The sequence below is a fragment of the Stegostoma tigrinum genome, chromosome 33 (assembly GCF_030684315.1).
Source record: "Stegostoma tigrinum isolate sSteTig4 chromosome 33, sSteTig4.hap1, whole genome shotgun sequence".
Taxonomy (NCBI): Eukaryota; Metazoa; Chordata; class Chondrichthyes; order Orectolobiformes; family Stegostomatidae; genus Stegostoma; species Stegostoma tigrinum.
The window spans coordinates 28174102-28191156 of NC_081386.1; the positions used below are offsets into that span (position 1 = coordinate 28174102).

Below are 17055 nucleotides of genomic sequence, written 5' to 3' on the forward strand. Positions count from 1 at the left end.
TCATTTTTCCTTTGTTTTGCCCTGTAAGGAGGCACGGGGTGGGGGTTGGTTCTATGTCCTCTGAGCCTTTGTATGTGCTTGTCCTTTTTAGTATATTACAGTTTTAAACAAGGCAACAAAGAACTCAGTCCAAGTGTGGGTGCCACGTGTGGGTTAGCAGCTAGCATTGTTCCCAGCCGTTATGATAATACATTAATCCACCGTCTCACTGCAGCACGCAGTAAGAATGTGATTCTTTTGTACATCTGACCCTGAGGGAGGTACGAATGTCAGCTGATTTACCAACATAATTCAGTTGCTGTCTTCCTAAAGATTTTATTTCATTTGAAGCTAATTAATTTAATCTACCAGTGAAGCTGAATGTCATTTATGCCAAGATGCTAAATATGCTGATGCTAGCATTGTGCTTCGATAAACCTGCTTGATGTGAAATGGTTTCAAATATAATGTTTAGAGAATTGTTTCAAAGTGTGTTTAATTATTTATGCACTCCAGTAACCAAGGTAAGTTTTAGTTGAAACAATCTGCTTTCAACCCTGTCCAGTTTATTTTAGCACCAGTAGAATTTGTGCAATTTAAGGTATGATGTTACTGATTACTGTTTGATTATCCAGGGAATTTTTGTGCTGTGCTCTGTGAATTGTTCCTGAGTGACAGAAGGCAAGTCTAACCCAGAAACATTCTGGATCCAGTAACTGTGATCTGATTTCTCTTAAATTGGACTGGAGTCACATTTTGCTGGTCAGCGCTTGTATTGGACAAGAAGGTGTTTACTAAGGAGCAAACATTTTCTTCCTGTGGCCATGCTGCTTGCTGGTTTCTGTAAAATCTGGATTGTGGCGTTCTCTTTGTGTTTCTCCACTGTTATCATCTTTCTTTTGTAGCAAGCGTCACCATTTTACTGGAGTGTTGTTGCACTTGTGTCTGATGCACTCTGGTGCCCCTTACAGTTAGATATTAATGAAGAAATCCATGGGTTTAATGCTGTATGTTCTCTTAATTCAGTAGTCTTGGTGCTGTGTATTCTCTGAATTTGAAATTGTTGGGGCCGTATAATGTTGAATCCCTTTTTTATTGTGTCGATTCTGTTGCCTGCTTGACCACAATTTGAATCAGCTTGTGTACTGAACCTAGTTATTTAGCATCTACAGCTTGAAAGGATTTAATTACATATTCCAGCCAAAGCATTGGATGAGAGATAACAAAGTTTAGAGCTGGATGAACACAGCTGGCCAAGCAGCATCTTAGGAGCACTAAAGCTGACGGCTTGGGCCTAGACCCTTCATCCCTTGTCCTCCCTCTTCACATTAGTGAGAATACGCTTGCATTTTCATTGGATGGGTGATGTCGACAAACTATTCCACAGCTTCAGCCACAGCTCTGGCATGTAGCACAAAGCTTCGCACAGATCAGCGGTCTGACCTGTAGATGGAGTTTACCCAGAAAGGTTGGGGTGTTGTCACACTACACGCACGACATGACTGAGACCGAGCCCAAATGCTTTTATAAGGATACAAACTCACCACCATAACCAAGGGACGATGCAGATCGAGCCTTACTTTCTCTGAGCAATGTGCATGTTGTCTGGACAGAAATGGACTGTTTCTCCTTCAGGTGTTGTAATTGTCATGTTGCATTTAGTACAGCACACAGAAGCAATTTATTTTGTCCCTACTACTCTGCACCAGCATTTATACTCCCCAAGAACGTCTTACCATCGCATTCTCTAACACTATCCTTTTTCTCTTTCAAGTGCTTATCGAACTTCCTCTTAAATGCAGCTATGTGACTTATCTCACTACGCCTTGTGGTAGTGTGTTCCACATTTGTACACTCTCTCAGAGAAGGATGTTTGTCCTAAATTGCGTATTGGGTCCATTAGTGAATGTCTTCTATTTTTAAACTCCAGTTTTGGACTCCCACATGTCTGCTGTGTGCTGTAAGTTTGTGCCGTTTATTTTGAGAATTTATTCAGATGTTTCTTTGATTTTGGCTTTTGTGTTTAGGTTGAGTCTGCAGTATGTGTTTCGTGCTGTGTGAGAACTGCAAACCACAGGCATGTGTGCAGCTGCATTCTTCAACTGTTCCCCTATAAACTATGTGGTCAGGCTTTCACCCTTGCTAAGGTTTAAGCCGTGCTAAAGACAATTTGGTATTAATCATCTTCAGGCTTATCCATAAGCAGAAGCCAATATTGCTGCTACAGGCATCAGTTAGAATTAGTAGGAGCTGAGTCGTCCTGTCAGCTGTGCACTGTCTTCAGCAAAGGAAAGCAAGCACTGCTGATTGAAGTTTAAATGTGGGCGAAGTTTAATTTTAGTGATGCATCCATAAGATGATACATCGGAGCAACTACTAAACTTGCAGCTGTCTCGCAAGTAGAATGAAGCTTGGGGCGCAGCATTTGTTCAACTATGAAATATCTGTTTGATGGCTTTGCACTGAGTTATATACTTTTGTTTTGGTTAGTGTGGGGCTGAAATCTGTTTGCATTGATAGCAAATGTGCCTGTAACATTTGCATTTGTATGTGCCTGTGCAGTGTTGCCCCTCTCTGTGTGTTCTTCTTCTGTTCTTAAAGCAGTGATAAGGTCTTTATTTGCGTAAAAGGCATGTCATAGAATCCCTACAGTGTAGAAAGAGGCCATTCAGCCCATCAAGTCCACACTGATCCTCTGAGCATCCCACCCCATGTCTGAGACTTCACATTTCCCACACATAACCCCTGGACACTGTGGGAAATTTAGCATGGCCAGGCAACCTAAGCTGCACATTTGTGGACTGTGGGAGGAAACTGGAGGACCCCGAGGAAACCCACACAGACATGGGGAGAATGTGTAGAGTTTACACAAATCAGTTTCCCAAGGCTGGAATCTAATAGATTCAAATTGCAATCTCCACTTGGATCCCCACCCTTTCCTCAGTTTTTTTTTTCCCTGTTCTCCAACCAGAGCACATATGTTCCTTTCTACTGGGTTAACAACAAGTCAGGGGAAACTGAGCTCAATCTAAAATGTTCAAAAAGTCTCTAGAAGCATGTCCGCACTTGGTGATTTCAAAGGATCCCCGTTATGGGCTCAGATATATCTTGCATTGAATTGTCATCTTTGCATCTTGGCCTGCTGCAGTTTCTTTGATTTCAAACTGCTCCACGATCCCATAGCACCTTTTTGGTGATCTTCTTTCGTTTCACCTTGGCTCGCAATCTCAGCCACTTCACTGCCTCTTCTGTCACTGGGACTATTGTGCTCTAATGCTCTGGAATTCATCAGTGAACCCAAATGTAAACTCATCCTCTCAACTGTCAATTTTTAAAAATTCACTTTGGGATGTGGCTGTTGCTGGCAGGGCTACCATTTATCACTCCTCCCTAGTTTCCCTTGAGAAGGTAGTGGTGAGCTGCGGCACGTTTGGTATAGATAGATCTACAGTGCTGTTAGGGTGGGAATTCCAGGAGTCTGATCCAGTGACACTGATGCAACAGTGATAAATTTCCAAGTCAGAATGGTGAGTTGTTTGGAGGGGAACTTGCAGATGGTGTATTCTGATGCATTTACCACTATAGTCATCTTCCTGGATGGTGCTCATAGGTTTGGGATGTGCTATCGAAGAAGTTTTAGTGAATTTCTGCATTTTGTTTATAGTATGCACTATTGCTACTGTGCATTGGCGGAAGAGTGGATGTGATACCAGTTAAGCCAACTGCTTTATCCTGGATGGCATTAAGCTTCTTGAATGTTGCTGGAACTGTACACATCCAAGCAAGTGAGGATGTTCCATTGCACTCTTGACTTGTACTTTGTTAATGGTGGATTCAGGAGGTGAGTTACTTGCTGCAGTGTTCCTAACCTCTGTCCTGCTCTTGTGCCCACAGTTTGTATTGCTGGTTCAGTTTCTAGCCAGTGGTAATCCACAGGATGTTCGAGTCACACAGCATGGAAACAGACCCTTCATTTCAACTCATCCATGCTGACCATGTTCCCAAACTAAACTGGTCCCACCTGCCTGCACTAGGCGCATATCTCTTGCAACCTTTCCTATTCATGAACTTATCCAAATGTCTTTTAAGCATCGTAACAGTATCTGCATCCGCCGCTTCCTCAGGATGTTCATCCCAAACATGAACCACTCTGTTTTTTAAAAATTGCCGCTCATGCCCTTTTTAAATCATTCTTCTCATACCTTAAAAGTATGTTGTCTAGATTTGAACTCCTCCAGCCGATGCAAAAGATCCTTGTCATTCACTCTTTCTATGCCCCTCATAATTTTATAAACCACAATAAAGTCATCCCTGAACCTTCTACACTCCAGTACAAAAGACTCACAGCCTTTCCTGTCTATTTTTTATATTTTTGCTGCTTTAAGTTTTTAATATTTAAACTAGAAGTGCAACATCATTGTGTGGCTGTATCTTGAAAGGGATTCATCATGACTGCCCAATGGTATCAGTGTGGACTTCACACGCTTCATAATCTCCCCTCCCCCTACCGCATTCCAAAACTAGCTCAGCTTGCCCCCGCCTCCCTAACCTGTCCTTCCTCCCACCTCAAGCCCTCCCCCTATCTCCTACCTACTAACCTCATTCCGCCCCCTTGACCTGTCCGTCCTCCCTAACTCCCCACCTACACTCACCTTTACTGGCCCTCTTTCACCAGTCTGTTTCCTTTCCACTTATCATCTCCTCTGTTGATCTTCTATCTGGCTCCCGCTCTCTCCCTGTTTATTTCAGAACCACCTTCCCCTCCCTCATTTCTGATGAAGGGTCTAGGCCCGAAACGTCAGCCTTCTTGGTCTGCTGTGTTCATCCAGCTCTGCACCTTGTTATTGTGACCGCTCGTGGCTTTCAAATTTGATCTATACAGCATACTGCAGCAAGTTTTGAGAATGCCTTTGCTCTTTGACCCTTTAGTGTGATCTGCAGTTGGATTATCAAGCTGAATCACGCATTACAGCTCACTAATGCACGCTTGTAAATTGGCAAAAGAAGATGTGTAATTATTGCTGTACAGTCTTGCTGTACTTGCAAGAGGTTCCATTCTCTCCCTCCAAGATTTTTATGTAGCAGCTTGTATTTCTATGGCGATTCTGCAGCTGCATGATAGGTCAAAAATGAATGTCAAACAGGAGTAGGGCAGTAAGGAGAAAGGAAGACAGGAGTTTGCAAGTATTTTCCTGGTGGATGGACATAAATTTTACGGATGTTTCACTAAGTGGACTGAAGCTGTTGAGGGTTACAGAATGTTTTTGGAGCTTTCTGTTTTGAGTGAGAGCTGGAATCACAACTAGCTTGGATGCTAATAGCCTGAATGCTCGGCTCGTCGCATTCTCCTAATATACACAGTGGAAGACACCAGCAGCGCATCATAACTGAGAGTTGGAGCCGAGATCTGTGTGGTGGCCATCACTGAGGAGAAGGTGCTGGGGAAGCTGAAAGGTTCCACAGTGGATATATCGTTTAAACCAGTGGACTATAGCACAGAGATAATGGGAACTGCAGATGCTGGAGAATCTGAGATAACAAAATGTGAAGCTGGATGAACACAGCAGGCCAAGCAGCATCTCAGGAGCACAAAAGCTGACGTTTCAGGCCTAGACCCTTCATCAGATCTCTGATGAAGGGTCTAGGCCCAAAACGTCAGCTTTTGTGCTCTTAAGATGCTGCTTGGTCTACAGCACAGAGTTTCTGAAGGAGAAAGCTGAGGAGGTTCTAGAAGCATCTTTCATGAATCATTGGAGTGAGGGAGTGTACCAGAGGACTGGGAAATGATTAATGTCCTACCCTGTTTAAGAAGGGAGGAACACAGACAGCAAACATTAGGCCAGTTAGCCTAAACTTGGGTCGTTTGTAGGATGTTGAGTCCAGCATGAAGGGTAAGATTGTGGTGTACATGGAAGTGCCTGGTAGAATAGGGCTGAGTCAGCACGGCCGCGCCAAGCGAAGTCATGCCTGACAAGTCTAAGAATTCTTTGAGCAGCAAGTGATTATGTTAGACAGAGGAGAACCAGTAGACATGATCTGTTTGGACTTCCAGAAGGCCTTTGACAAAGTGCCGCACAGGAGGCTTCTAAATAAGTTAAGAACTCATGGCGTTAGGGGCAAGGTGCTGGCGTGGATTGAGGATTGGCTGACTGGCAGAGAGTAGGGATAAAGTGATCTTTTTCAGGATGGCAGCTAGGGACTAGAGGAGTCTCACTGTGTTCCGTTTTGAAACCACAACTATTCATGTTATGTATTAACTACCTGGATGAAAGCACTGAAGGTATTGTTTTTAGGCTTGTCGACGACACACCTGGTGGAGGCACAGGAGAGATGAGGTGAGGAGACTGCAGAATGATTAGGAATTTGGGCTGAATGGCCTAATGCTGCTCCAAATACATGTGGTTTTGTGGTCTTGGGTGACTTAGTAACTTGCGCACATGATGACCTCTTGGAGGCTTTGATTTTCTGTCCAGTCATAGATTCTGAGACAGTGTCTAGTGTGACTGGAAACTTAAACTCAGGATTGCCAAATTGGGAAAAAATAAATCCGTATTTGAATCACCAGATGGATTGCATCTGAATGTTAGGATATTGCAGGAAACTTGCCTAAGTGGCAGTTTGCCTTTGAAGCAGAAAGTTAGAAAAATCAGATGCCACAGTGTTAGGATCAGAACATCTAGACTTGACATTCCTGTGCAATACTGATGGAATGCTATGTTACATATCTTGCAGTCAACCTGTGCAATGAAGCTAATACATAGCTCTGGAGTGAGTGGGACTTCAACCTGGGTCTTCTGGTTCAGAAGTAGGGGCACTATCATTGCATGACAAGAGCCCAAGAATTTATGAGATGCTATGATTTAAGTCCCATCTGTCTGTTAAAGTAGTTTGAGTTTCATGGCACTACCTTGAAGGACAAAGAGCTCTCATAACATCCAAGGTAGTATTTATCTTTCAGTCTATAATACCAATAACATTGATTTAACAAGTAGTTGAATGTATTGTCATCTATCACATGACCTGTGCATGAAATGGCTGACAACCATTTTCAGATGCCCTGAGGGAGAGAATGAACTTGATTTCGTATCGCAGTTTCCTTAAAACCTTGAAATAATTTTGAAAATATTTTATCCATACCAGTTTCTTGTTCTCTTGGGGTGTGTTTACCTGCCCTAGATTAAGGCTTCCCAGGCATTAGCTTCCTTTTGTTAATTCATCAAATTTCGTACTCCTTTCAAAGTCTGATCAATGAGGTGAGTAAGTCATTTTTTGATGGGGAACATCACAACCAACCTGAGTCTGGTTTTGGTTCAATGTCTCCTAATCTGTGCTGTCCAATGGGAGTTGCTTAAGTGCACTTCAGTCCACAGCCAATAGTCCATTCAGGATTGCCACAAATCATTGACTGGGAGCACAGAAAGATGAATTTTCAAAAAGAGAGAGTGCCTGAATTGTTGTTCTCATGTAAAAGTTTAGCACCAGATGTTTGGCCAAAATTCTTTCCATTTAACATCCCATTGTTGTTGAAGTCACACCCACCCTGGTAAAGAAGATACTCCTTTTGAAGGCAGCCGTTTAGCACCTTGTGATCGCAAAGAATGATAAACATAATGCCTTGTCACCTTTTGTGCAGGATTGGTAGGAGTTGTCTCCAGCCTGGAAACTAGGCACCATAAACATTTAGGTAGCAGATGATAGATGGTGGATTTTGGCCTCTCTGAAATATTATTTTGTAAACTTCAAACCTTTGCTTTTTGGTGATAGATTTGATTTCAGAAATTTGACTTGCAGTTGTGTATGTACGCTACGTTGTGTAGAAGGTGGTACAAGTTTAGGGTAAACTCCACCAAAGCAGAAACATGTGGGAGAACTGGGAAACTCGGGTAGGTGTGTAAGTCCAAAGGCAACTGATCCAAAATGCATATTCATTAGTCCTTTCTGACCTTCTGTTGTGTCAGCCTGAGAGGTCTTTGGTCCCTTGGGGAATTAATCTTCTGAATAAATTGCCCTCGGTTTTGTAGATATTGCAATTTTAGCACAATTGTTGAAGTTCTCACTAGTTAAAGTGGAAAAGTTTTTTTTAAACATGTCACTTCTGTTTCATATTTGTCAGTTATCAAATGCAGACATGTTATCTTGCAGAACAGTGATGGCCTCTTGGTTGTTATAGAATATGGTATATTTAATAGCTCTGCCAAAAGAGTGCATAAGTATCTTCTCCCCAGCGTCTTCCAGTGGTTGCAATGTTGGCAAAGCTAAGAACTCCTGTGAATTTTGTTTTTATTTGGAGAGCCTAAGTTTCTGGCAAGCCCAACTATTTTCTTTGTGTGACTTTCAAGAGAATTTGAATGGTTGGCAGCATGCATTCACTTTCTCAAACTTAAAACGAAAACTTCGCAGTGCTTAAACTGATTCCACAGCACATGTTCCTTTTCTGTCTGTCCTCCTGAAGAAACACTGACTACCTTTGCATGACCCCGGTACTGATGAGTTAGTGTTGGGGGGCCCTTGTGATAGTACTAGCATTTATATTGTGGTTAAATCTCTGATTGGAATTATGAGCCAGCAAATCGGTGTGATTACTCCTCAGCTTTGGGTTTAAGTCTTTATGTGTATGAGGTTTTTTTAAATCAGGATGGACATCCAGTTGTAATTTGGATTAAAAACAAACAACATTTTTTCTGTGGAGCCAGTCGATCAACATCTGGGTCATGACTGAATGTAGAGAATGATCTTTCAGCCCATTGTGTCCATGCTTACTCTTTGTAAGAACTTGTTGGGGAATGACTTAATAGGTGCTATTCACACAGCTACTTTTCTTTTAAAATACGGAACAGTGGGAGCCTTTTGGCTTTTTAGCCGTGGAAGGCATTGTGGCTCTGTGCCACCGACTCTCCCAAATTGCTTTCCCAACTGGGATCACGGGCTAACAATTTGGACTGGCTACTGCTCCCTTCTAAACCAGAATTGTTGAGGCCAATGATAGCCACACTACTGATCTGACAACTCACTGAGATAGACATAAATTGCTTAGCTAATTGTTTTCAGACAGATGAACCTTTTCCATTTCTAGCAGTTTCTGTTCATTTCTAGGTTTTCTTTGTTTTTTGCACCGAAAATGGAATTCCTCAATCTCCAGACAGTGCCTATCACAATCTGCAATAGAGTTTCCAGCCTGAGCTCACACCATTGTCTATCCATCCGTGAGCAATACCATCAACACCAGGTTATAGTCTAACTGGTTTAATTGAAAATTCAAGCTTTTGGAGCCTCCGTCCTCCTTCGGGTATTAGTCCTGAACACCTGAAGAAGGACTGAGGCTCTGACAGCTTGTGTTTTCAAATAAGCCTGTTGGACTATAACCTGGTGTTGTGATTTCTGACCTTGTCCACCCTAGTCCAACACAGGCATCTCCACATCATCAATACCATGTAGAGATTGTTAGTGCCATTTGGAAACAGCCATTCACAAATACGTCATGTGCAGACAACAGCAGAAACCATTGGAGATAATAGGAACTGCAGATGCTGGAGAATCCGAGTTAACGAAGTATGGAGCTGGACAAACACAGCAGGCCAAGCAGCATCTTAGGAGCACAAAAGCTGATGTTTCGGGCCTAGACCCTTCAGAAAACAGAAACCATTACTTTTTCCTGCCATTGCCATGTATCTACATTTTGGTTGTTTTATTCGTGAGGTAGAAGTTAAGGGGGGAAACCATTCAGCTCTTGACCATCATTTGTATCTGATGGCAGTTTTTTTTTTGTTGAATTGTTGCAGGTAAAGGTGCCATGTAAAGAGGACCATTGGGCTATACTGTCATTTGAGTGAGATTATAGGTGGTGGTTTCACTTGAGGTCCCCAAGCTTCAAGTAAGGGGAGAGGTTGAGATGGAGAGTTCTTCCTGGTAACCCCAGCTGGTGTTGGAATTGAGCGCTTGCTCTTGGCCTCACTCTGCACCACAGGCCAGCTGTCCTGCTGAATGAGCTAACAGAACCCAAAAATACAGTACGTCCAAAACCCTTTTCCATTGCATTCTTTGGTGCTCCCAAACACTTTGTCCATCATATCCACAACCTTATACTGTTGGATTGCTCTCTTTTGCAAAGCTCTTGTTGTTGTCACTGTGGTCTTTAAAGTTGGTAATCACAACATTAGATTACGTATTTTAATCTTATTCCTCCAGAATACGTATTCTGCTATCTTCACCCACATTTGATGGCTTTTTCAGTGAGTCTAGTGTGCCGGCAGCCCACAACAACTGTTAGTCCTCTTCTGTACAGAGTAATTATTTCCTACTGTCTGTCCTGAACTTGTCTGTCACATCTCAGAAGATGTGCCTTAATCTTATGCTGTCTGGTATATTTGAAAGTTGTATTTGGATCTGTTTTCTGTATCCTGCACCCTTTTATAAGGTTTCCCCTGAGACTGGAGAGCTCTAACTTATCAAGGAATTTCTCACAGTTCATCCTATGACGCCAGGGATTGGCGCATTGTTCTTGCCTGTAGTGGAGCCCAGGATTTGGCAGTGAGTCTGTATTGAGCAAAGGGGGATGTTTTTTGTCTGGGAAGAAGCCTTGTGCTGACACTCACTGTGTAAACATTTCAGTTCTATTTGTTTTATTTCTTAAGTGTAAAAATGTACAATTTGGCAAGCAAAACACGGTCCAAGAATAACAGCAGACTCCAAATATTCAGGAGTGGAGCTCAGTACGAGAGACCTGGTTGTGTTTATTTTGCAGAAGCTAGCTTAACGTGAATGTAAATCTGAGCTAAAGTATGACTTAAAACTATTTATAAAGAGCTTATAATGTACCAACCTCGCTGGAACCTCTTGGGACTTTTACGCCTGGCTAGCTCAGTCAGTCGAGCATGAGAGTCTAAATTTTAGGGTTGTGCCTCAAATTGACTGTTGTTGTCCTTAAGCTTCCCAACTTAAATTTTGTGGCACAGTAGTATTGTCCATACCCTGGGGCCAGGAGGTCTGGGCCAATCCCTATCAGCCCTGGAGGTTCGTCTGAACAGTTTATGGACACTTCTTCATAATGTAGCAAAATGACAGAAGGTCTTTTTCATAGTTGATGGGTCAGAATGCAGCAAATGTATTAGAGGAAGGGACTGATTTTGTTTTTTCAAGATCTCTTTCAGCATGGAAAAAGATTAAGTTGGGAGGTATGGGCATTGTGGAAGTTCGAGAGTGCAAATCAGATAATTGAAAGTTGCTAGAGTGGGAGATATTCAGAGCAGGTTAGAGTTGAAGAGTTCAAGTGTCAATATAGGACTGAAAGCTGCAGAATTAAGCTGGAGTAGTTTAGAGGGAACGAAGTTTTGGATACCATTGACAAATTATAAATCCGGATCACCAAAACTAGTGACAATGTCATGTTCCTGCTTGCCTCCTGTATGAAAGCTCCAGTTCATTGACAACAAAGGAAAATGAATGTTAGTTATCTGCCAAACAATAGCAAATTGCTGGAAAAACTCAGCAGTGCTGGCAACATGTGTAAAGAGACAAACAGTCTTTTTTCTGAAGAAAGGTCCCAACCCAAAACATCAAACTTTCCTGCTCCTCTGATGCTTGGCCTGCAGTGTTCATCCAGCTTCACACCATGTTACCTTTAAACAAGAGTTAACGTTTTGAGTCCTGTGACCCCTCTTCAGAACAGTTCAGGAAACCATCACAGGCTCTGAAATCAGAGATAATGGGAACTGCAGATGCTGGAGAATCCAAGATAACAAAGTGTGGGGTTCGATGAGCACAAAAGCTTTTCTGATGAAGGGTCTAGGCCCGAAATGTCAGCTTTGGTGCTCCTAAGATGCTGCTTGGCCTGCTGTGTTCATCCAGCTCTGCACTTTGTTATCACAGGCTCTGAAATGTTGCCTCTTTCTGTCTCTGTGCCTGCTGCCAGACCTGTGTTTCAACAGCATTTTCAGCTTTTGTTTGTTTCAGATCTCCAGCTTCTGCACTTTTGTTTTTCAGTGATCTGCCAAAAATAGTTGCAATACCTCCACAGTCAGGCTGGAGACTTTGAAATATTGAGGATTTCCCTGAATGCACCACTCAATGCTTTGCTGCTTAAGCCTGCTTTTGTCTTGATTTTCTCTAAATCCTCCCCCATCTGCAAGAATGAATACTCAAGGCTAATCTCAGTGGAAAGATCAGTTCTGTCTTCAAATCGCATTGAGCTTGTGCATTTAAACGTGCTGAAGCTAAGGCACAGGAGCTAAAAATATCTGACCTGACTACAGGAAGCTAACTGTTTTTAGTCGCATCCTTCATATGTAAAATAATGCATTGACGATCATGTTGCTCATACTGGAAACAATTAGAAGCCAAACTCTCTACTAACCACATGTGTTTTCTTAGCATAACCATGCTGTCAGAGATGTGAGCCCTATCTCCAGGAAAAGCTGTTTTCACATGGTGATTGTGAAGACATGCTTAAGAGCATTCTTCGTTCGTCATCATTTGCCATAGGATGGCATGGGTACTGTTATTATAGATACTAGCAAAGGCTTGAAATTCAAATTTTGGCCATAATTCTCGCACATGTATTGCCTACTCTGTCAATGCTTTCTTTTATCTATATGTAAAAAGTTGTGTTCATCCTTTCTGACCCTTGGTTGGTGGCATTCCAAAAATAATCCATTGACAGTATAATGTGTTGACTCTCTGATCAGGGCGTGTGCCACTTAGCTACACAGTGTCAGGTAGGGTTCATCCTGACGCCAAAAACAAGAAGTCTGAATTCTATTTTTACGGAATATTGGAAGTGTTATTCTGCAAAATTTCCTTTTTGTTTTGAATATTCTTCTCTTTTAATTAGCTTGCTGCTTGATGTCCTAGCTTCACCCTTGCCCCGGCGTTCCTTGATTTTTAAAATTGTCATGTTGTTCCATCCAGAATTCCATGGGGTGTATTTTGCAGCCTTTGAAGAATGTTGCGTTGGCAACTTTGCAGCTAAAGTTGAGAGGATGTGAGTTTGCTTGCAATAAAAGTTCAATCTGTTGTTTCTTGTGCAAGTCCAAGTTACTCTTAGAATAAGAACCAAAAGAACTGTGGATGACGTAAATCAGGAACAAAAACAAAGTTGCAGGAAGAGCTCAGCAGGTCTGGCAGCATCTATGGAGGAGAAAACAGAGTTAATGTTTCAGGTCCGGTCACCCTTCTTCAGAACTGATGGTGGCTGGGAAAACGTCAGTTTATATGCAGAAAATAGGGAGGTGGGTGGGGTAGGGCGTGAACGATAGGATAGAGCCCAAAGAGAGACAGAGAAAGACAGTTGGACAGACAAAGGAGTTGCTAACGATCAGGCTGGGAGGGTGAATAGCTGTTAATGGGGACTGTTATTGACTAACAACAGTGGGTGTGCAGTGGTAGGCTATGTGGTAACAAGGCCTGTTGTTTGGGGTGGGCAGCTGGGACATGGGGCAGTTTAGGCCCTAAAATTATTGAACTCAATAACGAGTCCGGAGGGCTGTAGGGTCCCCAAGCGGAAAATGAGGTGTTGTTCCTCCAGCTTGCACTGGTCTTCACTGGAACACTGTAGCAAGCCAGAGACAATGATATTGGTCAGGGAGCAAGGTGGTGCATTAAAGTGTCCGGCAACAGGTAGAGCAGAATGTAGATGTTCTGGAAAGCGGTCACCAAGCCTACGCTTTGTTTCCCGAACGTAGAGGAGACCACATTGTGAGCAGCGAATGCAGTCGACTAGATTCTTGGAAGTGCAGGTGAAGTGTTTCTTGCGCAACTCCAGTTTCTTTTAGAATAAGAACCAAAAGAACTGCGGATGCTGTAAATCAAAGCTGGAAATGCTCAGCAGGTCAGGCATGCTGGGGAAATGCAACAGTCAGTCTGGTGCTACAAGCAGCAGTGAGTTCAGTGACAGTGTTAATCAGTTTTAAAGGCATAATCTGAGTTCAGGACACCTAGAGAACTCCCATGCTGTAGAGAACTCCCATTCTATTATTTTCCAGGGGCGGCAGTGGACTAGTAGCATTATCGCTGGGCTGTTAATCCAGAGACCCTGTTAACGTTCTGAGCACCCAAGTTTGAATCCTGCTACCGCAGGTTGTGGAATTTGTATCCGATAAAAATCTGGAGTCTAATGGTAACCATGAATCCATTGCAGATTGTTGGGAAAACCCATCTGGTTCACTAATGTCCTTCAGGGAAGGAAATCTGCCATCCTTAGCTAGTCTGGCCTACATGTGACTACAGACCCCCAGCAATCTGGTTGACTATTTCCTGTCCTCTGGGCAATTAGGGATGAACAATAAATGCTGGCCTAGCCAGCTGTCCTGTGAATGAATTGACAACATTTTTGAAAGGTCCCATTTGGCGTACACCAGTGAGGACAAGTAAGAGCTGAGAGCCTGAGCCAGAAATCAGCATCTCTGGTGGTACAACATTGAATGCTGGATAGGAATGTTGGTTCAGATTTGTGTGTTCAATTCAGGTGGTCACAGGTCAAATCACTGTCCACTGTTTGAGGCAAGTTCATGAGCACTAAGCAAGGTTAACTCTGAAAGCAGGCAGGACATGTTATACAAAATTAAACATGTATAGTTTAACATATTCTACTTTATTAGACACGCTATTCCATTGATAATTTCCTTTCTGTAATAAAACAGCAATTTCTTCAAAAGCAGCAGTGCAGAGGAGACTGTTACAGATCCATGTTGAGCAGCTATCCCACTTTTTTAAGTGTCTTTTCAACAATGACAACAGCATTGTCAGGCTCAATTCTATTAGAATTACACTGGGAGTAATGCCTGCTACCCTTATCTGGCCATGTAGCCTTTGTTAGTTATTCAGTGCTGGTGGGTGACTGGTTTAGTTAGTCATTGTTTCAGTACAGTGAGTTACATCAGTTAATAATTTCTGCCATCCACGGCGAGGGGAACCCCCAGAGGCTTTTGTTAATTAATTACAAAGAAGTTTTGTGTATTTTGATAAAAGGAAGATGTAACTACACACCTTTTGGCACTGCATTCCATTTGAGTTTGTGGCCTTTTTATTTAAAATTAAATTTCTTCAGCAAGTCTAATTTGCTGCATTGGAAAATGTAGTATCAGCACTCCAAACAGGTAGACAAGAGATGTTTGAGAATTAGTTAGCTAGTGTGCAATCGGTTTTCTAACAGTTTGCACCCTGGCACAGAAGGACACTGTCAATTTACCAGTCAACTTGCAGGCCACAAGAGTGGAACCAAGTTTTTTACTGCACTTTGTAGGTTTCTTGTTGAGCAGCACGACACATGCTTGAATGCTTCTCTCTGTGGCGAACAGGGAAGGCTGTAATTTTAATAACCCAGCAAAGTGAAGTCTGCTTTATACTGTTTTAGTCAATATACATTTGTGAGACCTGGATGAGAGAGAATTGTTTCTGTTGTCCTGTATAATATGGGCCTGGTGAGGCTGTTAAACTTTAGAATCTTTCCTTCATACTAATCTGAGAATGGTTTTGTGCCACTTGAATGTTCTCATGATGACTGTGGTGTCATCATTAGAAGTTGGTTTAAAATAATATTTTCTTTTTGGTGATCTCATAGGTCAAACTGATCTGTGGCCAGCCTCATGCTGTTGGTGTATGTATATGTATCTATACTCAAATGGAGTAGTTGGAAAATACGTAGCCAGGAGGTGGATTTGGCATCATAAGTTTAATTTATTAGTAAATCTTTCAACTGCTTCAATTCAAGGGGTGGAGAACAAGATGAGATGCAACTGAGTCCAACAGTTCAGTATTGAACAGTACACTAATAGTCTTTTTCCCCCCCTCTTCAGTGTGTTGTGACAATTGAATTGTCCCATCCGTCAGTTTTAGCTCATGCAGGTTTAGAGCATGAATATATCAAAATTGCTGGACTTGTTACTCTGAACCAACTTTTTTAAAAAAAAAACTAAATTCAACTTGTTTACAGCAAAGTGCCTGTGGGATTGAATACTGTTTTTAATTTCAGTGACTTAACGACCACATAACTTGGCCCTGGAAAATGTGAGGTACTGTGAATAAAGTCTCGCCAATCCTGTTGCTTGGACTCTGATCCCTCGGCTCAACTCCACATCCATTCCCATGGAAAAGAATGTGGCATCATTTTCATTGCAGCTGTCTGTTTGTAACCTCAGAAAGGAAAGTTGATCTTCCTCTTTGTTTGCCATTGGATGATGGGCTGAGGAGGAAGACAATCTTGATTTGTGGGAGAGTGGGGTGTGTGGGACAAGGAGCCAGGAAAAACAATTTGTGCCCCCATTTTATACATAACCAAGCAAAGTGTCCCTTTTGAGGTGAAGCTGGTAAGGAAGTTTTCCTTTAAAAGCACATTTTTTTTAACATGGGGAAACAAACTACTTGATGTGCGCAGAGATAACAAGGTGTGGAGCTGGAGGAGCGGAGCAGGAAAGCTTTTCTGAAGAAGGGTCCAAACCTGAAACGTCAGTTTTCCTGCTCCTCTGATGCTGCCTTGCCTGCTGTGTTCCTCCAGCTCCATAATTGATGTACCCAGCTGTTTCTTTTACTGTGAACTTCCACTTTTCTGTGGGAGTTTGAGGTATAGGCTCTGTGAAGCACCAGTTTGATTGTCATTGTCTCCTGATCTGTGTGCAGTCTAGTTGTAGACTTGCTCACTAAGCCGGTGTGTTTGGCTGCAGACGTTTCATCACCCTGCTGTGTAACATCGTCAGTGGACCTCAGGTGAAGCGTCACTGTTCTGTCCTGCTTGTTATTTATATGCCTTGATTTTCTGGGATGATTGGCATCACTTCTGGATCTGTTTTTCAGTGGTTTGTGTATTGGGTCCAGTTTAATGTGTTTGCTGATGGAGTTCTGGTCAGAATGCCAGGTCTCCAGGAACTGCCTGGCATGTCTCTCTTTGGCTCATGCTGTAATGGAAGTGTTGTCTCGGTCGACTGGGACAACCTCATCCACAACCTGAGCTACAAATCTTCTTAAAATAAAGGTTTAATGGCCTAGTTTGCACTTCAGAATGATGCCGACATCATGGGTTCAATTCCCGTGCTGGCTGAGGATACCAAGAAGGGCTGTCCCTCTCAACCTCACCCCTCGCAGAAAGTG

At 42.6% G+C, this 17055-nt stretch overlaps 1 protein-coding gene across 1 annotated transcript in view; it reads left to right on the forward strand.

The window, feature by feature from the left end:
* The first annotated feature begins 1832 nt into the window (after window positions 1-1832).
* Window positions 1833-17055, forward strand: part of LOC125467172 (A-kinase anchor protein 13-like) — a 335592-nt gene continuing 320369 nt past the window's right edge. Inside the window, exon 1 of the mRNA XM_048562633.2 lies at window positions 1833-1939. Within this exon, the coding sequence (XP_048418590.2) occupies window positions 1924-1939 (16 nt within the window). The 5' untranslated portion in view covers window positions 1833-1923. The remainder of the gene's footprint in view (window positions 1940-17055) is intronic.